General features: G+C 35.8%; 1 protein-coding gene across 1 annotated transcript; it reads left to right on the plus strand.

Moving 5' to 3' along the window:
• Positions 1–16491: 16491 nt before the first annotated feature.
• LOC102660337 (uncharacterized) lies at positions 16492–17955 on the plus strand. Its single transcript, XM_006584317.1, has 2 exons — positions 16492–16542; positions 16651–17955. Exons 1-2 carry the CDS (start codon positions 16492–16494, stop codon positions 17953–17955), a joined length of 1356 nt encoding a protein of 451 aa, XP_006584380.1.
• Positions 17956–19364: the final 1409 nt, after the last annotated feature.

Below are 19364 nucleotides of genomic sequence, written 5' to 3' on the forward strand. Positions count from 1 at the left end.
GCTGGAACGGCTGATCAAAAGGCTCTCAGAAAGTGGCATTGATGATGGAGAAGCAGCTGAAGAAGAAGATGAAGCAGCTGAGGAAGAAGTAGAAGCAGCCGAGGAAGAAGAAGAAGCTGCTGAGGAAGAGGAAGATGCAGCAGAGGATACTGAATCAGATGATGATTCTGAAGCCACCCCATGACCATCAGACCTTTATTTTTGCTTTTCACTTTTACTGGCTATAGGGGCATGTCCCTTTGAACAATTGATTACTATCGGTCTGTAATATTTGCACCTTAAGTTCATGCATTCTACTTTTGTCAAATTCTGTCTAAAAAGGGGGAGTAATAGTATTATGCTTGCTATTATTTATGATTTTGAGAAGTAGGATATGATGTACGCATGATTCATGCTGATGAGGGGGAGTTGTATATGATTTTGAGGGGGAGACTACTGCTGCTGATGATGACGGATGTCACATGAGATGTCTTGACATCCTGGAGAAGACTAGTAGCTGATAGAAGATGCTGCAGTGAACTGCTTCACAGCAGTAAGAGCATTGAGACAGGGGGAGCAGAAAGAAAGCTGATGTCACGTGAGATGTCTTGACATCCTGGAGAAGACTTGTAGATTTGCAACTTGCAGAATTTCCGCTGTGCTTGATTACTCTGATAATGAAAGTTGCTGATCCCACTTGCATAACTGCTCGTACCTGCTCAGGAAGTGTCTAAGTATGTTTTAGACAAAATTTGCCAAAGGGGGAGATTGTTAGTGCTTAGCTTTACTAAGCTTTAAAAGATTGGCTAAGATTTTGTTAAAACATAAGCACTTAGACAATGAAGGAAAGCTGGAGTTGCTGCACATGATGTCCAACGTTATGTCAAGGAATCAGATCGGGCTGCACAATGCACAAGGCAAGATAAAATGTCAAATGAAGAATTGAAGCTGCAGGATCCACGATGTCGGATACAATGTCCAGGACATCCTGCCCGAAAATACTGAAGTTGCTAAAAGCATTGAAGCTGCAGGATCCACGATGTCGGATACGATGTCCAGGACATCTTGCCCGAAAATACTGGACATCTAAATCTGTTATATCTTTAACAGATTATTGTGCAGTTAGCAAGAGATTAGATGATCTATCTTTAGGAACGAATTAAAAGATAATTAAAGTTCGAATTACAAACTAGAAGAGTTCGTTCAGGGATTAAAGATTAAAGATTAAAGATAAAAACTAAAAGATCAAACTGTATCTTTTAGATCTTTAAGTGCAGATTTTTTCAGAAGAATGATAGATCTCATCCAGCACAAGAAGTTGCAGCCCAGATACGCTCACTGCTATATAAACATGGAGGCTGCACGAGTTCTGTACCAAGTTCGGGATTGAAGGGTTATTTTGTGAGTTTTGGGACTTGAGTGTTTTGTGAGCCACCTTGATGTTACTCTAACATCAAGAGTTGGACCTGAGTGTGTAGAGTTGATCTCTAGTGTGTAGAGTTGATCTCTAGTGTGTAGGGTTGATCCCTTTTGTTCAGAGAGCAATCTCTGGTGTGTATTTGATTTAATTGTAAACACGGGAGAGTGTTTGAGAGGGAGTGAGAGGGGTTCTCATATCTAAGAGTGGCTCTTAGGTAGAGATTGCACGGGTAGTGGTTAGGTGAGAAGGTTGTAAACAGTGGCTGTTAGACCTTGAACTAACACTATTTTAGTGGATTTCCTCCCTGGCTTGGTAGCCCCCAGATGTAGGTGAGGTTGCACCGAACTGGGTTAACAATTCTCTTGTGTTATTTACTTGTTTAATCTGTTCATACTCCCAAATATAATCTGCATGTTCTGAAGCGTGATGTCGTGACATCCGGTACGACATCTGGTAGTGGTATCAGAATTTCAAATAACACAACATCGGTTTTTCCAAAAAAACGATGTTGACCTTATAAACTTAACATCGGTTTTTATGAAACCGATGTTAACTAGTTTATGTTAACATCGGGTTTTACAAAAACCGATGTTAACAAAATAACGTTAACATCGGGTTTTAAAAAAACCGATGTTAACATAAACTAGTTAACATCGGTTTTTTCAAAACCAATGTGAATTAACTGTATTTATTACCACCATGCTCTTGTTAACATCAGCTTTTTGAAAAACCAATGTTAATAAAGTTTGGCTATTTACCATTTTGCCACCGCATTTTTGTTAACATCGGTTTTAACAAAAATTGATGTTAATTTAACGATGTTGAAAGTATTTTTTCTAGTAGTGTAGGCCCTATGTTGTTGTGAAGATAATAAGTTTTCAATAACAATATATGAACACTTCTGGATTACGAACACTCTGTTGTTATGAAGCAAAATATACAATACTCCCAGAAAACATCATCAAAGAGCTTCAAAGAAAACTTATGAAAAAGATAAAAATAACAACTCAGATACTTTTGATTAATGATAATAGATATGAATATATTTATATAGTCCTGTGAGATATCAACGAATAGATAATAATTATTCAACGTGTTAAAATCATATTATTTTAACAAATAAAATAAAAATTATATGATTCATAAATATCTAACTTAATTCTACATAATTATTAAACTACTTAAGTATCCTTCTTTTGGACCACTTTGGGTCCATCCTATCGCTGTATTAATCCTCATTATTTTTTTTTCTCTCTCTCTTCATATTTTAAAATGATTTTTGGACACCCAACATTTTCCTAAAGTTTACAATCCAAGTATCCTGCTGGCTGAGGTGTGGACCCACATATATTTTAACCAAACTAAAACAGTATGTCATTCTATGTTATCATCGTTGTGATAGAAAGGCAAGAAGTGACTAAGAAATTGTTACCCTTGGATTTGGCAGTAGAGTAGAATAAGAACCATAGGAACCAAAAGTTGATCTATCATTCTGATTCAGCATGCTTAGACCTGGCAAAGTTTGAGCCCTAGTATGATTCAACAATGGTAATAGTAATATTGTTAACATATATACTATAGCCTAGTTAATAAAAAAATGGCCTGGCTAACATGGGCATATATAATATTGTTAGATATACTTCCTGTTAGAATTACTCCATAGTTCATGGAAAAATATAAAGAGCCCTACAAAAAGGTTATGTTATTCTAACCTCAAATAATTTTTTTTAGACTCCCAAATTTAAAAAATATTATTTTTAGTTCCTCCCTTCACGTACAAATTTATATTTTTTCCACCTCAAATTTTGGCGCAAGACTAAAAATAGTTTGAATTTGAAGTATTAAAAGATACAAAATTTTATTTTGAAACTAAAAAAAGACCTCCTTCTTACACCGATATCCAATCACAAAAATGAATGGAAACTCTATGCTTTTTCATAATAATTATCTTAACCATTACACATGTCATATTTCTAATTGATTGAAAGTTTAAATTTTTTTACAACTGGACTTTTAATAATAACTTACTAGGATTGGTCTAGCACAAAGTTTGAATAGTATGTATGAAGACTTCAATTCACAAGGATTGATTATCTGGCAGGAGGGATCTTGAAGGCTTTTCTTTTCCATTTGACATAACCAAAATTGAACTTTTGTATAGCTCAAGACAAGAAGAATTTTATTCACGGGAAAATTCACATGCATGATTGCAAGTAGGAGGTAAGGAAGATGGAGACCCATCACCATTTCCTTTAATAAAACTAATGAAGAAAGTAAGGTTTTCTGGGGGTGGTTATAGAATACTTCCAAATGTTTATGAGAAATCTAACTAAGGAATTCCTCCATGAAGTGTTTGTATTCAAATGTGAGGGAAATGAAGTATGAGACTCTCCAACTCTAATTACAATGACAAGAAAAGTTAAAACACAAAAAAGAAAATCATAAAATGTTGTCAATAAATAAGTTAGTCCTTGAAAAATAGAAAAGTAAAAGAAAATAGTAACAGGGAAAACAATCCAAAAAAAATAACATGGGAAAAGAAAACAACAACTGGAATCTTACAATTACCGTGGTCACACTCACATCCTATTCTTCTCATTTTCTTTGTTCCCATGACATTCCACAATTGTCTCGTTATATTAATAACCTCACTAATAAAAGATAATTAGATAAACAAAAATACAACGATTTAATTTTATCGAAAAGGCAAACATCATTTTTTAACTGCATCATAAATGCCCAGGACTGAGAACGAAAGCCAATCCATGTATGAATTCAATACTCAGATCTTAAAGATAAAGAGAAAAGAAAACCTCTCTGTCACTAAAACTGTGAGGCAAAGCAATACCAACCTCATCAATTTTGTGAAACCAGCACACCACAACCATCTTATTGCCTCTGGAATCCTCATAAAGGTCTTCCAAGTAGGCAACAACATGCTTGTCTTCTTATGCCAGAACAAATATAAAATCATGCACCTGAAAACATTTAAAATCGCAACAAAAAAAAGAAGATTCATCCGAGTTAGACTACAAATGATATGTGTAGCCAACAAAAAAACTCAATGAAAAAGGTAAAAACAAAGAACAAGACTCAAGGATATCTGAAAACCATTTCTCTTATATGCCTGATAGTGCTTTCTTCTTTTCTTACACGCCCATGGCAACCCTATCCATGAGAATTCTTTTGTACAACTGTGCATCTTTTGCAATTGATATTAAAAAATTTAATACAAAATAGATATTAAAAAGAGCCGAAAAACAAACCCAAATAAATAAGATAAAAGGCTATTTATGTTAGCACAAGCAATACCTTCAAGGCTCCAATTTAAGGTATAACCATGTTTTTCCACCATAGCCGCATCCCCAGAAGACGAATCTGAAAAATTAAACGCAAAAACAACAAAATCAAATTCAATTACCTAAACCATAGACACAGAAAAACCAAAAATTAAAACAATTCTCAAACCTTATCAGAGAGGGCACACACAACGAAAAAAACTCAAATTTAAAACAAAAGAAAAAAAAATACAAAAACCCTCAAAATATGAGAAATCCCAAACCAAACCAGACCAAAACCATGAAAAAAATGAAAAATGCAAGACGCGAAACCCTAAGAAATAAAAAAAAGGAAAGGCTATTTTTCTTATCTTGCAAAAAAAAAATTAAAGAACCCAAAAGAGTGACTCACTCTCACCAAATCCCCATTTTTTTTCAATAACAATAAAATAGAAGAGGTGAAGAGGAAATAGAATCTTAGGGCAAAAGCGCGAACCTGAAACATTTGCGTTAGGATAACAACCCCTTTGAATCTTCTTCAACGCGATGGTCTCATTGGAGACACGATCGCGACCCTTATAAATGACGCCGTATTTTCCTTTACCTATGTTCTCAACTTTCTCATTCTACAAAAATTCACAAAACACACGCATACGCAGAATAAAAGTAAAGAATGGAAACTCATAAGTGAAAGTGAAGCTTTGTCACACAGTGCGTTTTACTAACCTCAAGCCATGGAAGCTTGGGATCTTAACTTTGTGGTCCTTGAGCAGTGCTGAGCTAGTGGCTGAGTCGAAGAGTCAGAGAGGAAGTGCGGGAGAGTGGAGGGGAGAAATGAAAGGGATTTCAAAGGACACATGGTGGCAATTATGTGATTACGAGAAAAAAATGAAATTTTCACACATAAAACCGTCATCGTTTTCATTCCTTCTAATAACATTGTCATACGTTCTAAGAGTGTTTCAAAAACCGTCTTAGAATGTGCACCATAAAAAAATTTATTCTCCTTAATTACAAAACTGCCATCACGTGACATTCTAAGACGATTTTGTGTAACCGTCTTAGAATGTGCGTCGTAAAAGAACAATTTTTTAGTAGTGACACTTTCTTTTCTCTCAATCTGAAAAGTTACAAAAGTCCGATTGAGAAATAAAGAAGTTTCGATTGAGGAAGAACCATAAGGTCGTCTGTTACATTACTTGTTGTTGTTCATGATTGCACAACTATTATTCAAGAATGCTTAGATAAGGAACCAATTACAGATCCAAGTATTTATTATAATCCTTAATAATTAGGCATGTTACAGATCTTAGAGCTTTTGGTTAACTGTTCAAGGATATGTACCTGTGAATTTTAGCTTCCACATAAAGAATAGAGAATATAAAAAATAAGGGTTACATATTAGAAATTCCAACATCTTGGTCTTGCATCATTTCTAATAATTATTGCTCAAGGATACTTTTTTTGCGGTGGTAGGATGTAAGTTGAACATATCAGACTAATGTGTTTTGAGAAGGTTGTCAACAAGGAGGTTGGTTGGTTTGATGAGACTGAAGAAATCAAGTGGTGCCATTGGTGCAAGGCCCTCAGCAGATGTTTCTTTTGTGTGTTCCCATGTTGGCAATGTGTTGGGACTATTGTTTCAAAATTTAGAATCTACAGTAGCAGGTTTGATTATTGCTTTCATTGCAAATTTGGCAGCTAGCATTTATTATTCTTGTCTTGATTTCCTTGATTAGATTAAATGGACATGTTCAAATGAAATTCATGAAGGGATTTAGTGCAAATGTTCAAAGGTTTGTTTTATTTTCCATTGATGTACAAAGTTCTACTAGTAACTGGATTATTTAGATTATTAGACAAATTCTCATTTTAGTAACTATTTGTTGTTGTAGATGATGTATGAAGAAGGAAGCGAAGTTGCTAATGATGCTGTTGGAAGCATAAGAGCATCTCCTTCTTGTGTTGAAGATAAGATTATGGAACTATACACAAAGAAATGTGAGGGCCTCATGAAAACAAGGATACAACAAGGGTTAATCAACGGATCAGGATTTGAGGTTTCAACATTGGTTGTTTTTTACTTTCAACATCGATTTTTAACCGATGTTGAAACTACTGACGTTAACATTATCAATGTTAACATTGGTTTTCAAAAAACTGATGTTAACATACACCGCACGACATCAATTTTTACGAAAATCGATGTTGTATAATAAGATATACAAAAAAGCAAAAACTACAAAAAACAACATCGATTTTGATAAACAAAAAAAAAAGATGTTGTAAGGTGCATAACAACATCGATTCTGAAAGAATCAATGTAGAAAGTGTCTTTACAAAACCGATGTAGAAAGTGACCTTACATCGATTTTAGACCAAACGATGTTGTTTTATGCGAATTTTTTTAATGTTTTGTTTGTTTTTCCAATGAACTAACCAGAACCAATTTATAAAAAAATATATTAATTTTAAATTAAAGTATTTAAACAAATAATTAACAAATAATAAAATTTGATAAGTAAGGAGATGATAAGATTAAGCTAACTAATTAATTCTAACTAAATTAAAAACTAAATTAAACATTTTCAAGGTAACCCCATTCCTCTCTAGTGAAAACTACACAAACAAGTTACATTGAGTTCAAGAAACTATAAGCAATAAAGTATAGAAAAAATGATTTCATCTTGAAATATGGATATCTTGCAAATATAAATCAAAGAGAGTATTTCATAGTTGTAAATGAAACAAGCAGTTTTGACTTAATAGACTCAATTCCTACACATTTTCTTCTTTTACATATATGTATAGAAAAAGCAAGCTATCTAATTGGAACCTCTTGACTTTTTTGTTTCTTCTTTTTCTTTTTCTTTGAATTTGTAGATGGAATTATAAGCGGTAAAGAGGCAACAATGTAAATAAAATTATATTTAGTGGCCTGAATTAAAACTTAATTAAAAATAGTATTGCTTCTAATTAAAATGTACACTATCAAGTTATTGTCTCTAAGATATTTGTGGCTTGCTAGATGTTAAACATGACAAATCAGAATCTATTAGGGACACATGCCCATTGCTCTAGAGTAACACATTTTCTAGCTTCAAATCTCGATATATTATCCATGTAAACTCTCACCAAACAATATCACATTAAACTTGGTTCTAAGCAAATGTCTAGCTTGTTATACATCAATTTTTTTTCCTAGCAATATTTCTTGCAAGTTGCAAGGGTAGAATTTTGTGATGCAAATTGCTAGTAAATCAGCATATGACAATTGATGACTTGAAAGGAAAATAAAATAAATTTGTTTTGTTATTAGCTGTTCTTTTAATAAGATATGAGAAATTAGAAATAATTAAAAATATAAAGTTGGAAATACATATAAGGCCTAAGTGAGATGATAACACAGATGGGAGATGAAAAAAAACCAATAAAATTGTTTTGAATATAATTTACATTTTAATAATAAATTAATAATAAGTTTCTTAAACACAAAGTTAGGAAAATTATCTCAAGCTGGCAAAAGGGGAATTACCACAATTTGAAAAGAGATATATTACCCAAGATATTATTGAAAACTGTTATGCTATTTGAATCCCTTAGCAGCTCAAGGCCTCAAGCCACTTTACTTTCCTACTCAAGACAAAAGAACTAAATTTAGTTGCTACCCACGAAACAATAAAAGTACTCATGATTTTTCAACATGTTTTAATTGGAAATAAATTTAGAACAAGTAAACTTGGTAAAACAACCTAAGACACTAATTGAGATCTGATCCTAAGATAGAAACATATAATATAACAATAGTTATATATATCAATCTGGTATTTTTCATGATGTATTTGTGCCTATAATGCGAACATAACTAATACATAAGAATAAAATATAGCAATAGTTGTATAACAGTATTACCTTTCTTTATAATTAATTATTTGTACAAGTCAATTTCATTTTTCATTCCCAAATTCAAGTTAAGGGGCATGGGCTTGTCTCTTAATTCAAGGTATTATTATTATTATTATTATTATTATTATTATTAAAAATGAAGCATTTACTTAAACACCAAAAAAGCATATATACTAAAACCCCTGATTTCATTTTCAATTCGTTGATATTTCTATTAGAGAATCAATCAATCATTTAAAGCAAATCAAAATTCTTGAAAAGCAAGAAAGAAAAAAATTGACCTTGCCATAAATGATGAGCCATCAATCCTTGATCTAGTTGTGTTTTGCCACCTTTGTACTCAGCACTGAGTTAACCAAATTTGACATGATTTGAATTCTCATATTCTTTGTCTCTTAGTCCTCAGGTCAAATTAGCCACTATATATATCATATTCTTTTCCCCTGACACCTACATATGAAAAAATGAAACAAAAATGAAGAGATAACAAAAAGCTTCAAGTGCTAATATAAAGTATATATGTTGGCATTAGATAAATACTAGTACCGATAGTGATGGCCAAAGAATTACCACTACATCCCACAATACTATTTTTATTATCATAAAACATGCATGCTAGATGTCGTAACCTACCCTACAACCGGACGATGAAAGGAAATAAGACAAAAGCACGTTCATCTCCTATGGAGAAAACGAGTGAGAGTCGCCACCAACGTTTATTTGAGGAAAATGTTAGAAAAATCAAAAAGAGGTCTACGAATTTGAAAAGAAGGGTTCAAGAGTTGTTTAATCGAGTGTGCAATAAAAATAACGTGACTACAAAATTAATTATTTTTCCCAAGAACGGTGAATTTCTTTTCTTTTAATATATTATTTTTATTTATTTAATATTTTTTTTTTGAATCCACAAAGGTGTTGCCCTTGCTCCTACATATCCTCAGGTGCAATGAGAAAATCAAACCTACGTAGTTCTTTAAGTCTGAATGTTTGTGTGTTGAATTGATTTTATGTTTTCTTTGAAAGATTTATTTTAATTGCAAACAAAGAGTCGTTAAGGGGTTGGACCTTGAAATGACGTTTTAAATTTTGAAAAGTGGAGGGAGTTGTTAAGGCGTTGGACCTTGAAACGATCTCAAGTGATATTTGAGTAGAAAATATTACATATATAATATCAAGAGGGGTACACAAGGGTACAAAGATTACATCAAAATCTTAAGAAAACTAACTGATTGTTGCGTAGGGCGCAAGACTAACAAGAGAAATGGCAAAGGAAATGATCCACTGTCACAATTCTGTAGCACCTTGGCTTTACTTTTCTTCTTCTCCTTTTCCTTCTGCATTTTTTCCTTTGTTTTCTCCAATTGTAGCCCCCTTAAACCCTCCCCTACATGACTATTTATAGGAAAAGGCCATTTGGTGTAGGGGAAGCTCGCTCAGGTGAGCTAGAGCTTGCCCAGGTGAGCTGGTTGCTTCAGGCTGAAGCTTTCCCATGGCCCAAGCGAGCCAGATGCTGGTTTGGGTGAGTTTAGGCCTACAAAGTTCCTGAAAATGTCCATTTTGCCCCTTTCCTTGTGCCTTTTGTTTTTGGATCTAACAATCAAACATTAATCTTAAGCGACCCTTCAACCTTGCGCTACAACCGGTGCCAAACACCGTAATTTGATTAGCAATGAACGAAACATCATATCTAAATAATAAAAACATTATACTCAGATGAAATTAGGGTCTGACACTAGGTTACTATAATATTATACATGTAAGCATGAGTTCTGCTACGCGCATTTGCATGAGGTTATGCTTGCCACTGTATGTGGATCAAGCCCAAGTATATACATAATAAATATATTATATGAGTAACAGAACCCATTTTTTATATACAACAATAATTACTATTACTAGTGACCCCATTTGCAGCCGTTACATAGCCATTTCAAAACTTATGGATATAAGAATTAATTAATTAACAAATAATTTCTGCTATGACAGAAAGTGAAGTGACTAGTATTTACTAGTTATTGACAAAGAATGACATAGCAGTCCTAAATATAAATACATTGTAACTGAAAATAACATGAAATTAATTTTAAAATGAAGGGAAGATTAGACAGAGGAATTAGGTACTTGGAAATTGGAAAGGTGCTCTTTAATCAGCTGAGTAGTCAAGTTTGAGTGTTAAAGCCTCTATGATTAAATGGCCAAGTAAAAGGATCCACAAAAATATTTCCACCAATTCAATGTAATATTCCATACTGAAGTTAGAGTACAACCCAAAAAAGGATAGCAACAGTTTTATGTTCTATTAGCAATAGCCGCTATTGCATAGATGAGAAAGCTAAAAAGTAGACACTTCTAAATAGTGGTTGTCATGTCGTAATCGTGTCAAATATGTATCCCTAATGGATGCTCTAGGGACACGTCAAATCCTTTTAATAGCATTTATATACTTTTTTTAAAAAAATTATAGTAATACAAATTAGAATACAACAATAATTAGAAAATCTAGCATTTGTTAAAAGGCACTACTTCATATAGAAAAATAAAAAATAACACCCCAAACTATAAAGAGACAATTACCATTCGTACTTACATTTGAAGATAAGCTATCCCAAGATTTCCTATGCAATCATAGTTCTCTGGTGCAATGGACAACAATGATGACAAAACTGAGACAACACTCTACACCAGCATTGGAAGTCTCATTGGTTCAAGCAAAGGGAAAACGGTAGTCACATCAAATACTGACACTAAAACATATGCCTTAAGAGCATTAAAGCATAACAAAAAAAGAAAACAAGGTAGTTGTACCTTCACACGACCAATTTTAAAAAGGATAAAACCCAGTGTGTTCCATACAGCTATCTGTCTGATATCTGACTTCACTAACTCTTTCAGCTTAGAAAGAATCTCTTCAAGTTCATGAGGTTCAAGTTCTTTATCTGAACTATTTTCGGATGAACTTTCTAGTATCAGGCACTAAAAGGATTATAAAATATGCTAATGAACAGAGAGATTAGAATCATTAATCTATCAAATAAAGATCATTGCACTTGTGCTTGGTGAATCTGAACTAAAGAAAGCAACTCTAAGCTAAGAGGAATGAAAGAAACTCTAAGCATAAGAACAAAAGCAATCAAGATGAAGAACCAACAATTAATGTCTTGATCACAAAGAGGATCGAAGTCAAAAGAAGTGAGATATAAAACCCATGAAATAAGTAACGAAACAACGGTGAGGCAAAACATCTAACCCTAGCTCACACTAGCATGAGTGTGATTATAGTTATTGCTCAAAAAGAAGGAATGAAGATGAACAAAGAGAGAAGCAACGTACTAATTGGAACTTCAGTGCAAAGGAAGAAAGAGAAATGGAACCTCTAATTGGATGCTGAGAATCGAAGGAAGGAAGGAAGAAGAATGAGCACCACTTTGGGCCTTTCCATCATGGGCTATGGCTATTGAAGTGTTTAAAAAAGAACTAACATTGGTTTTGTTTAAGAACTGATGTTATGTACTCATTAGACAACATTGGTTTTCAAAAAACCGATGTTGTTAGTAAATATTTAACATTGGTTTTTTGAAAATCGATATTAACATTGTACTAACAACATCGGTTTCAAAAAAACTGATGTTAAGTAATTACTAACGACATTGTTTTTTCAAAAACTAATGTTAAGAAGCTTAAGTTATTTATGGAAATGCCACTGCGTACAATTTAACATCGGTTTTCATGTAACCGATGTTACATTAACGATGTTGAATGTATACTTTTAGTAGTGATTTTTCTTATTGTTTTTTTATGCAACCAGTTTCTTTGCATGAGCTGGACTTGTGGACTTTGGGAATGTAACGTTCTTTGATGATTTCTAGGTACCAACTCTTTCATACTTGCAACATTCATTATAAACTTTTGAGAGGGAAAAAATGTGTCTAAGGAGTATTACATTTCAACATAATGTTTATCCTTCTTGAAAATGTAGTTGTTTTCATGTTTTGTAGGTTTTCTTTACATTAACCATGGCAGCTAATGGAGTTTCCCGATCAAGCTCCTTTACTCCTGACTTAAGCAAAGCCAAGTCAACTACTGCTTCCATAGTTGGATTTATGGATAAGAAGTCAAAGATGGATCCCATTGATGAGTCTAGTAGCACATTGGATAGAGTTGAGGGAGAAATTGAGCTTCAACATGTGAGCTTCAAGTATCCTTTTAGGCCTAATATAAAAATTTCCCAAGACCTCAACTTGGCCATTCATGTTGGCAAGGTACATTTTGTGTTTTATATTTCAACTCCATTTCATTTCAAAAGGTAGCTTAAATGGATGTGTGTAGCAACTAATGATCACCATCAAAATTTGTTTTCCAGATGGTAGCTCTTGTTGGTGAAAGTGGAAGTGGAAAATCCACAATGAATGCCTTGTTACAAAGATTTTGTAATCCTGATTCAAGGCAAATGACACTTGATGGGATGGAAATTCGTGAGTTACAATTCAAGTGGTTAAGGTAGCAGATGGGTCTTGTAAGTCGAGAGCCAGTTTTGTTCAATGAAACTATACATGCCAATATTGCCTATGGAAAAGGAGGCGATGCTAATGAAGTAGAAATCATAGTCACAACAGATCGAATTGGTCAATTCTCATAATATCATTAGCGACTTACAGTAGGTAAAATCAATAACTAAAAAAAATAATAGAAAACACATTTTTAGCTTTCTTTATGTTATTATGTCTTTACAACATTTCTAAGGAGACTTTTGTAGTATTGGGTGAATTGTTCTTATTGGCAACTATGTTTGACTTGACAATTTTTATACCCTCCTACCATATATGCAGGGTTATGATACTATAATGGGAGAGAGGGAAACCCAATTGTCTAGTGGGTAGAAGCAACAAGTAACAATTACTTGAGCCACAGTTAAAAGTCTAAAGATATCGCTACTAGATGAGGCTACAAGTGCATTATATGTTGAGTCATAAAGAGTAGTTCAAGATGCATGGGACAAAGTTATGATTAATAAGACTCTTGTGGTTATGGCACATTGTCTATCTACAATAAAAAAATGCAGATGTGATTGTTGTTGTGAAAAATGGAGTAATAGTTGATAACTGCTAAATATGAGCTATTTTTTATAATAAAAGTATAATGAAAATATCCTTAAAATGATTATTTAGCAGTTATTCAAGCTTAATTGTTAAGAATTGATGTTTTTCCTATTCATGGCTTGCAGATATGAAAAGGAGGGATTAAAAGCCTAAAGGATGAAGAAAATAGGCAGAAAGTTAAAAAATGGCCCAGCCCAAGACATGCTCAACGCACGGGGTGCCCTCAGCGCGAAAACAAGCACTAATGCTAAGTGCAAATACATGCACCCACGCTAAGCGAGCAGCACGCACTAAGTGCGAATACAGGCACCCGTGCTAAGCAAGCAGAGCACGCTAAGTGCGAGTACGCAGGCCCAAGTCCACTCCAGCAACTATAAAAAGAGAGTCAAACAAAGGAGAAAAGAAACTGAGTCTTAGAGCACTCTAATACACACCTAATTAAAGCCTACGAACTCTTCCTTAGGGAATTATTTCATCTCTTTCATCATTTTTTGTTCCCTTTTTTTCCATCCTTTCTCCTCCATCAGTTCCTATACCCCTTTTCTAGTGTAAGGGCCCTTATGGCTATGAGAGGCTAAACCCTTAGTTAGGGCCTGACAGGCCTAAAAAGCCAAAAGATGTATTGTACACTTCATATTTATCAATGCAACAAGTGTTTTCTTTCCCATTATCCTTTCTTACTTTTAAATTTAGGCATCATTCATCATTGCATCATTTTTTGGGGGTTAGGTGTTCGACAGAGGGTAATCCTTAATAAGAATACAAGGAAGGTTTTGCATGCATCAGTTTTAGGAATTAGTCACTTGACAGAGGGTAATTTCTAATAGAACTAAAAAGAAAGGGGTATCTTAATAAAATCATTGTTAGACATAGAGTGATTGCATTATGCCCATGTATCAAAGCAAGCATCTAGAATTAGAACTTCATGCATTTTATCTATTGAATCTTTGCAAAGACATTTGGGAGATAGATAGGTAAAATAGGCTTGTCATCGTGAGACATCAGGGGCAAGTATTCTAATAGATGTGGGTAGGATAAATTCACCTAATTGATAAGAAAAATAAAAAATAATACATCTTAGGCAAATAAGGCATGCTAGGTTCTAACATTCTCATCTTCTCATTGAATTCCCTATTAATTCTTGTCTTCTATTATTTCCTTTGTCTTCTATTATCTATTTTTTAGTTACTGTTCTTTTTACTCATCTTTTACCTCATCTTATCTTTTCTGCTTATAAATTGGAAATTATCCAACACAAGTACAAAACAGAGTCCCTGTGGAAATCGACACTCAGACTTCCGAGTCTTTACAACTTGGACATTTGGTACACTTGCCAAACTGTTAACAAGTTTTTGGCATCGTTGCCGGGGACTTTGTTCTTCCTACTTGGTTGCCATACATTTTCAATTTGTAAATATTAATTGTTTTATTCTTTATTTTACAATTTTAATTTTATTCATTAGTTTTCTTCTTCTTCATTCTTTTTCCTCTATAATTTGCACGATAGTGCTTGTTTTTGTGTATGCGAGGTAGAACTACAACTGAAGATTTAGTTCCACTAAATCCCAAAATTGAAGCCACTTGTAGGCGTAACAACACCGTAAGAAGAAGAAGAGAGCAAGAAATACAATGGAGTAGTCAACCTTCACCTCCACCCTCTCCACAAAGCCACTATCAAATGGAAGAGAAGCATGCAGAACGAGTGACACTAGAGGACTACTCTAGTACAGCTACCCCATAATTCTTCACAGGTATCGCAAGGATGGAGGTTCAAGCGGCCAACATATTGTATCCCCACTCTCTCATTCAGTTGATACAAAGAAACCTCTTCCACAGTCTACCGAATGAGGATCCTTATGCTCATCTCACCACCTACATAAAAATATACAACACGGTAAAGATAGTTGGTGTTCCCGAGAATGCCATACACCTCAATCTCTTTTCCTTTTCTTTGGCAGGGGAAGCAAAAAGGTGGCTACACTCCTTTAAAGGAAATAGTTTGTGGACCTGGAGGAAGTTGTCGAAAAGTTCTTGAAGAAATACTTCCCATAGTCAAAGACTGCTGAGGGGAAGATGGAAATATCCTCATTCCATCAATTCCCCGATGAGTCACTTAGCGAGGCGCTTGACCATTCCTATGGATTACATAGAAAGACGCCTACACATGGTACAACAAGTCAATGTAATTAAACATCTTCATAGGTGGCCTGCAACCATAGTCAAAGCAACTCCTTGACGCATTCGCAGGGGGAAAATCAAGTTGAAGACACCGGAGGAGGCAACAGAGCTGATAGAGAACGTGGCGGCCAGTGATCATGCCATCCTTTGTGATCCGGCCTACACGCCAACAAAGAAGAACCTTTTGGAACTCACAGCTCAAGATGCAACACTGGCCCAAAACAAGCTTTTGGCCCGATAGATAGAGGCCCTGACAGAGACCCTCAACAAGCTCCTTCAACAACTACAGGCGGTAAGTCCGTCTCACTTTTTAGTCATGCAAATAGGGGGATGCCATATCTGCGGTGAAGCACACGAGCCTGGGCAATGCATATCCCAAGAAGATTCTTCTAGGGAAGTGAACTACATGGGAGCTCAGAATCACCATGGATTCCAAGGCTATAACCAAGAAGGACCGTCAGGATTCAACCAAGGGAGGAATTTCACACAAGGCTCAAGCTGGAGGAATCATCCGGGGAACCAGTTTAACAAGGAGCAAAGAAGTCAACCTGGCCAGAATTCCAACCAAGGGATAGATCTTTATGAGAAGACCAGGAAGCTTGAGGAGACCCTGAATTAATTCATGCAGATATCCATGTCCAACTACAGGAGTATGGAGTCATCCATCAAGAACCTGGAGATACAAGTGGGACAATTAGCCAAACAAATGGCTGAAAGACCCACTAGTAGCTTTGAAGCTAACACAAAGAAAAACCCAAAGGAGGAATGCAGGGTGGTGTTGACTAAAAGCTAGAGAAGAGTGCAAGAAGAAGAGAAAGATGAAGGAGACCAGTTTGAGGAAGGAAGGGTAAACAAAGAAGGAGAGAATGAGGAAGAAGAGAAGAAGGAAGAAGAGAAGAAGGTCTTAACCTCTAAGACCAAAAGCCAGCTAGCCCGGCAGGCTAGGAAAGAAGAGCCACCAACCCCTTTAAAGGAGCCCTCGTATCCCTTAATGCCATCAAAGAAGAATAAAGAGCTCTACTTCAAGCGTTTCTTGGAGATATTCAAGGGGTTGGAGATAACCATGTCATTTGGGGAAGTCTTGCAGCAGATGTCGTTTTACACCAAATTCATGATGGATATCCTCACCAAGAAAGGGAAGTACATTGACAATGAAAACATTGTGGTGGGAGGCAACTACAGTGCGGTGATACAGAGGAAGTTGCCCAAGAAATTTAAAGACCCCGGGAGCGTGACAATCCCTTTCACCATATGGAATGTGTCAGTAAGGAAGGCTCTCATTGACTTAGGGGCACACATAAACTTGATGCCCCTGTCAATGTGTAGAAGAATTGGAAACTTGAAGATAGACCCTACCAAGATGACGCTCCAACTCACAGACCAATCAATCATAAGACCATACGGGGTAGTAAAAGATGTCTTCGTCAAAGTCCGCCACTTTACTTTGCCGGTGGATTTTGTCATCATGGACATAGAAGAAGATACAAAGATTCCTCTTATCCTAGGTAGACCCTTCATGCTGACTTCCAACTGTGTAGTAGATATAGGAAATGACAATCTGGAAATGAGCGTCGACGACCAAAAGGTAACCTTCAACCTTTTCGAAGCAATTAAATATACAAAGGAAGATATGAGGTGCTTTAAGGCGGAGGAGGTCGATAAAGAAGACGTCAATACTCTTCAAACCACACAGACTTCACTAGAGAAAGCTTTGATCAATGTTGTGGATTGTCTAACCAGTGAAGAGGAGAAGGATCTAAGGGCTTGCTTGGAAGACTTAGATCGTGAAGAAAATATTCCTATAGGGGGGACCAGTTTTGAAGAATTGAAAAGCGGGAGTCCATTCGAGAAGACCAAGGTGGAGATAAAGATCCTACCCAACCATCTAAAGTATGTGTTATTGGAGGAGAATGAGACCAAGCCTATGGTGATCAGCAGTGACCTAACAGCAGAGGAAGAGAACACGCTGGTAGAGGTCCTTAAGAGACACGGGGAGGCAATTGGGTGGCACATATCAGATTTCAAAGGAATCATCCCTGCCTACTATATGCACAAGATAATGATGGAGGAAGATTACAGAACAGTTAGACAGCCCTAGAGAAGGCTCAACCCATCAACAAAGAAAGAGGTGTGAAAAAAGGTGCTCAAGCTTCTAGAGGTTGGGCTTATCTACCCCTCTTTCCGACAGTGCTTGGGTAAGCCCAGTCTAAGTGGTACCAAAAAAGGGGGCATGATAGTTATTCGGAATGAAAAGAATGATCTAATCCCAACAAGGACTATCACTGGCTGGAGAATGTGCATAGATTACCGCAAGCTCAATGAAGCCACAAGGAAAGACCATTTTCCTTTGCCCTTCATGGACCAGATGTTGGAGAGGCTTGCGGGATAGGCTTATTACTGCTTCTTGGATGGATACTCTGGATACAATCAGATTACGATGGACCCCAAGGATCAGGAGAAGACGACCTTCACATGCCCTTTTGGTGTCTTTGCCTACAGATAGATGCCATTTGGATTATGTAATGCACCTACCACATTTCAGAGGTGCATGTTGGCCATTTTTGTAGATATGGTGGAGAAAAGTATCAAGGTATTCATGGATGACTTCTTGGTATTAGGACTCTCATTTGAATGCTGCTTGAAGAACTTGGAGATGGTGCTACAAAGATGCATGGAAACAAACCTAGTTCTAAACTGGGAGAAGTGTCATTCCATGGTTCGAGAAGGCATAGTCTTGGGCCACAAAATTTTGGCCCGAGGTATTGAGGTAAACTGAACTAAGATTGATGCCATTAAGAAGTTGCCACCACCATCAAATGCTAAAGGCATCAAGAGCTTCCTAGGACATGTAGGGTTCTATAGGAGATCGAAGACTTCTCCAAAATTGCAAGATTGTTGACCAATCTGCTGAACGAAGATGTTGTGTTTAATTTTGATGAAGAATGTTCAGTGGCCTTCCAGACCCTGAAAGACAAGCTCTTGACTGCCCTAGTAATGATCGCACCTGACTAGAGTAAAGAGTTTGAACTAATGTATGATGCTAGTGACTATGTAGTGGGTGCAGTCCTAGGACAGAGGCAAGACAAGACATTCCATGCCATTTACTATGCTAGCAAAGTTCTCAATGAAGCACAGATGACTTATGCCACTACGGAGAAGGAGATGTTAGCCATTGTCTTTGCCTTAGAAAAATTCAGGCCATACTTGGTGGGGTCAAAGGTAGTGATTTTTACTAATCATGCCACCATGAAGCACCTTCTCACCAAAGCAAATTCAAAACCAAGTTTGATTAGATGGGTCCTGCTCATAGAAGAATTTGATATAGTTATCAAGGACAAAAAGGAATACGAGAATGTGGTAGCTGATCACCTCTCTCGGTCAAAGAATGAAGAAGTGACCAAAGAAGCACTAGAGGTAAGGGGAGAATTTCCTGATAAGTTCCTCTTACAAGCCACCACAAGACTTTGGTTTGCTAATGTGGCCAGCTACAAAGTCACAGGAGTCATC

Source organism: Glycine max, chromosome 7 (assembly GCF_000004515.6).
Source record: "Glycine max cultivar Williams 82 chromosome 7, Glycine_max_v4.0, whole genome shotgun sequence".
NCBI classification, from domain to species: domain Eukaryota; kingdom Viridiplantae; phylum Streptophyta; class Magnoliopsida; order Fabales; family Fabaceae; genus Glycine; species Glycine max.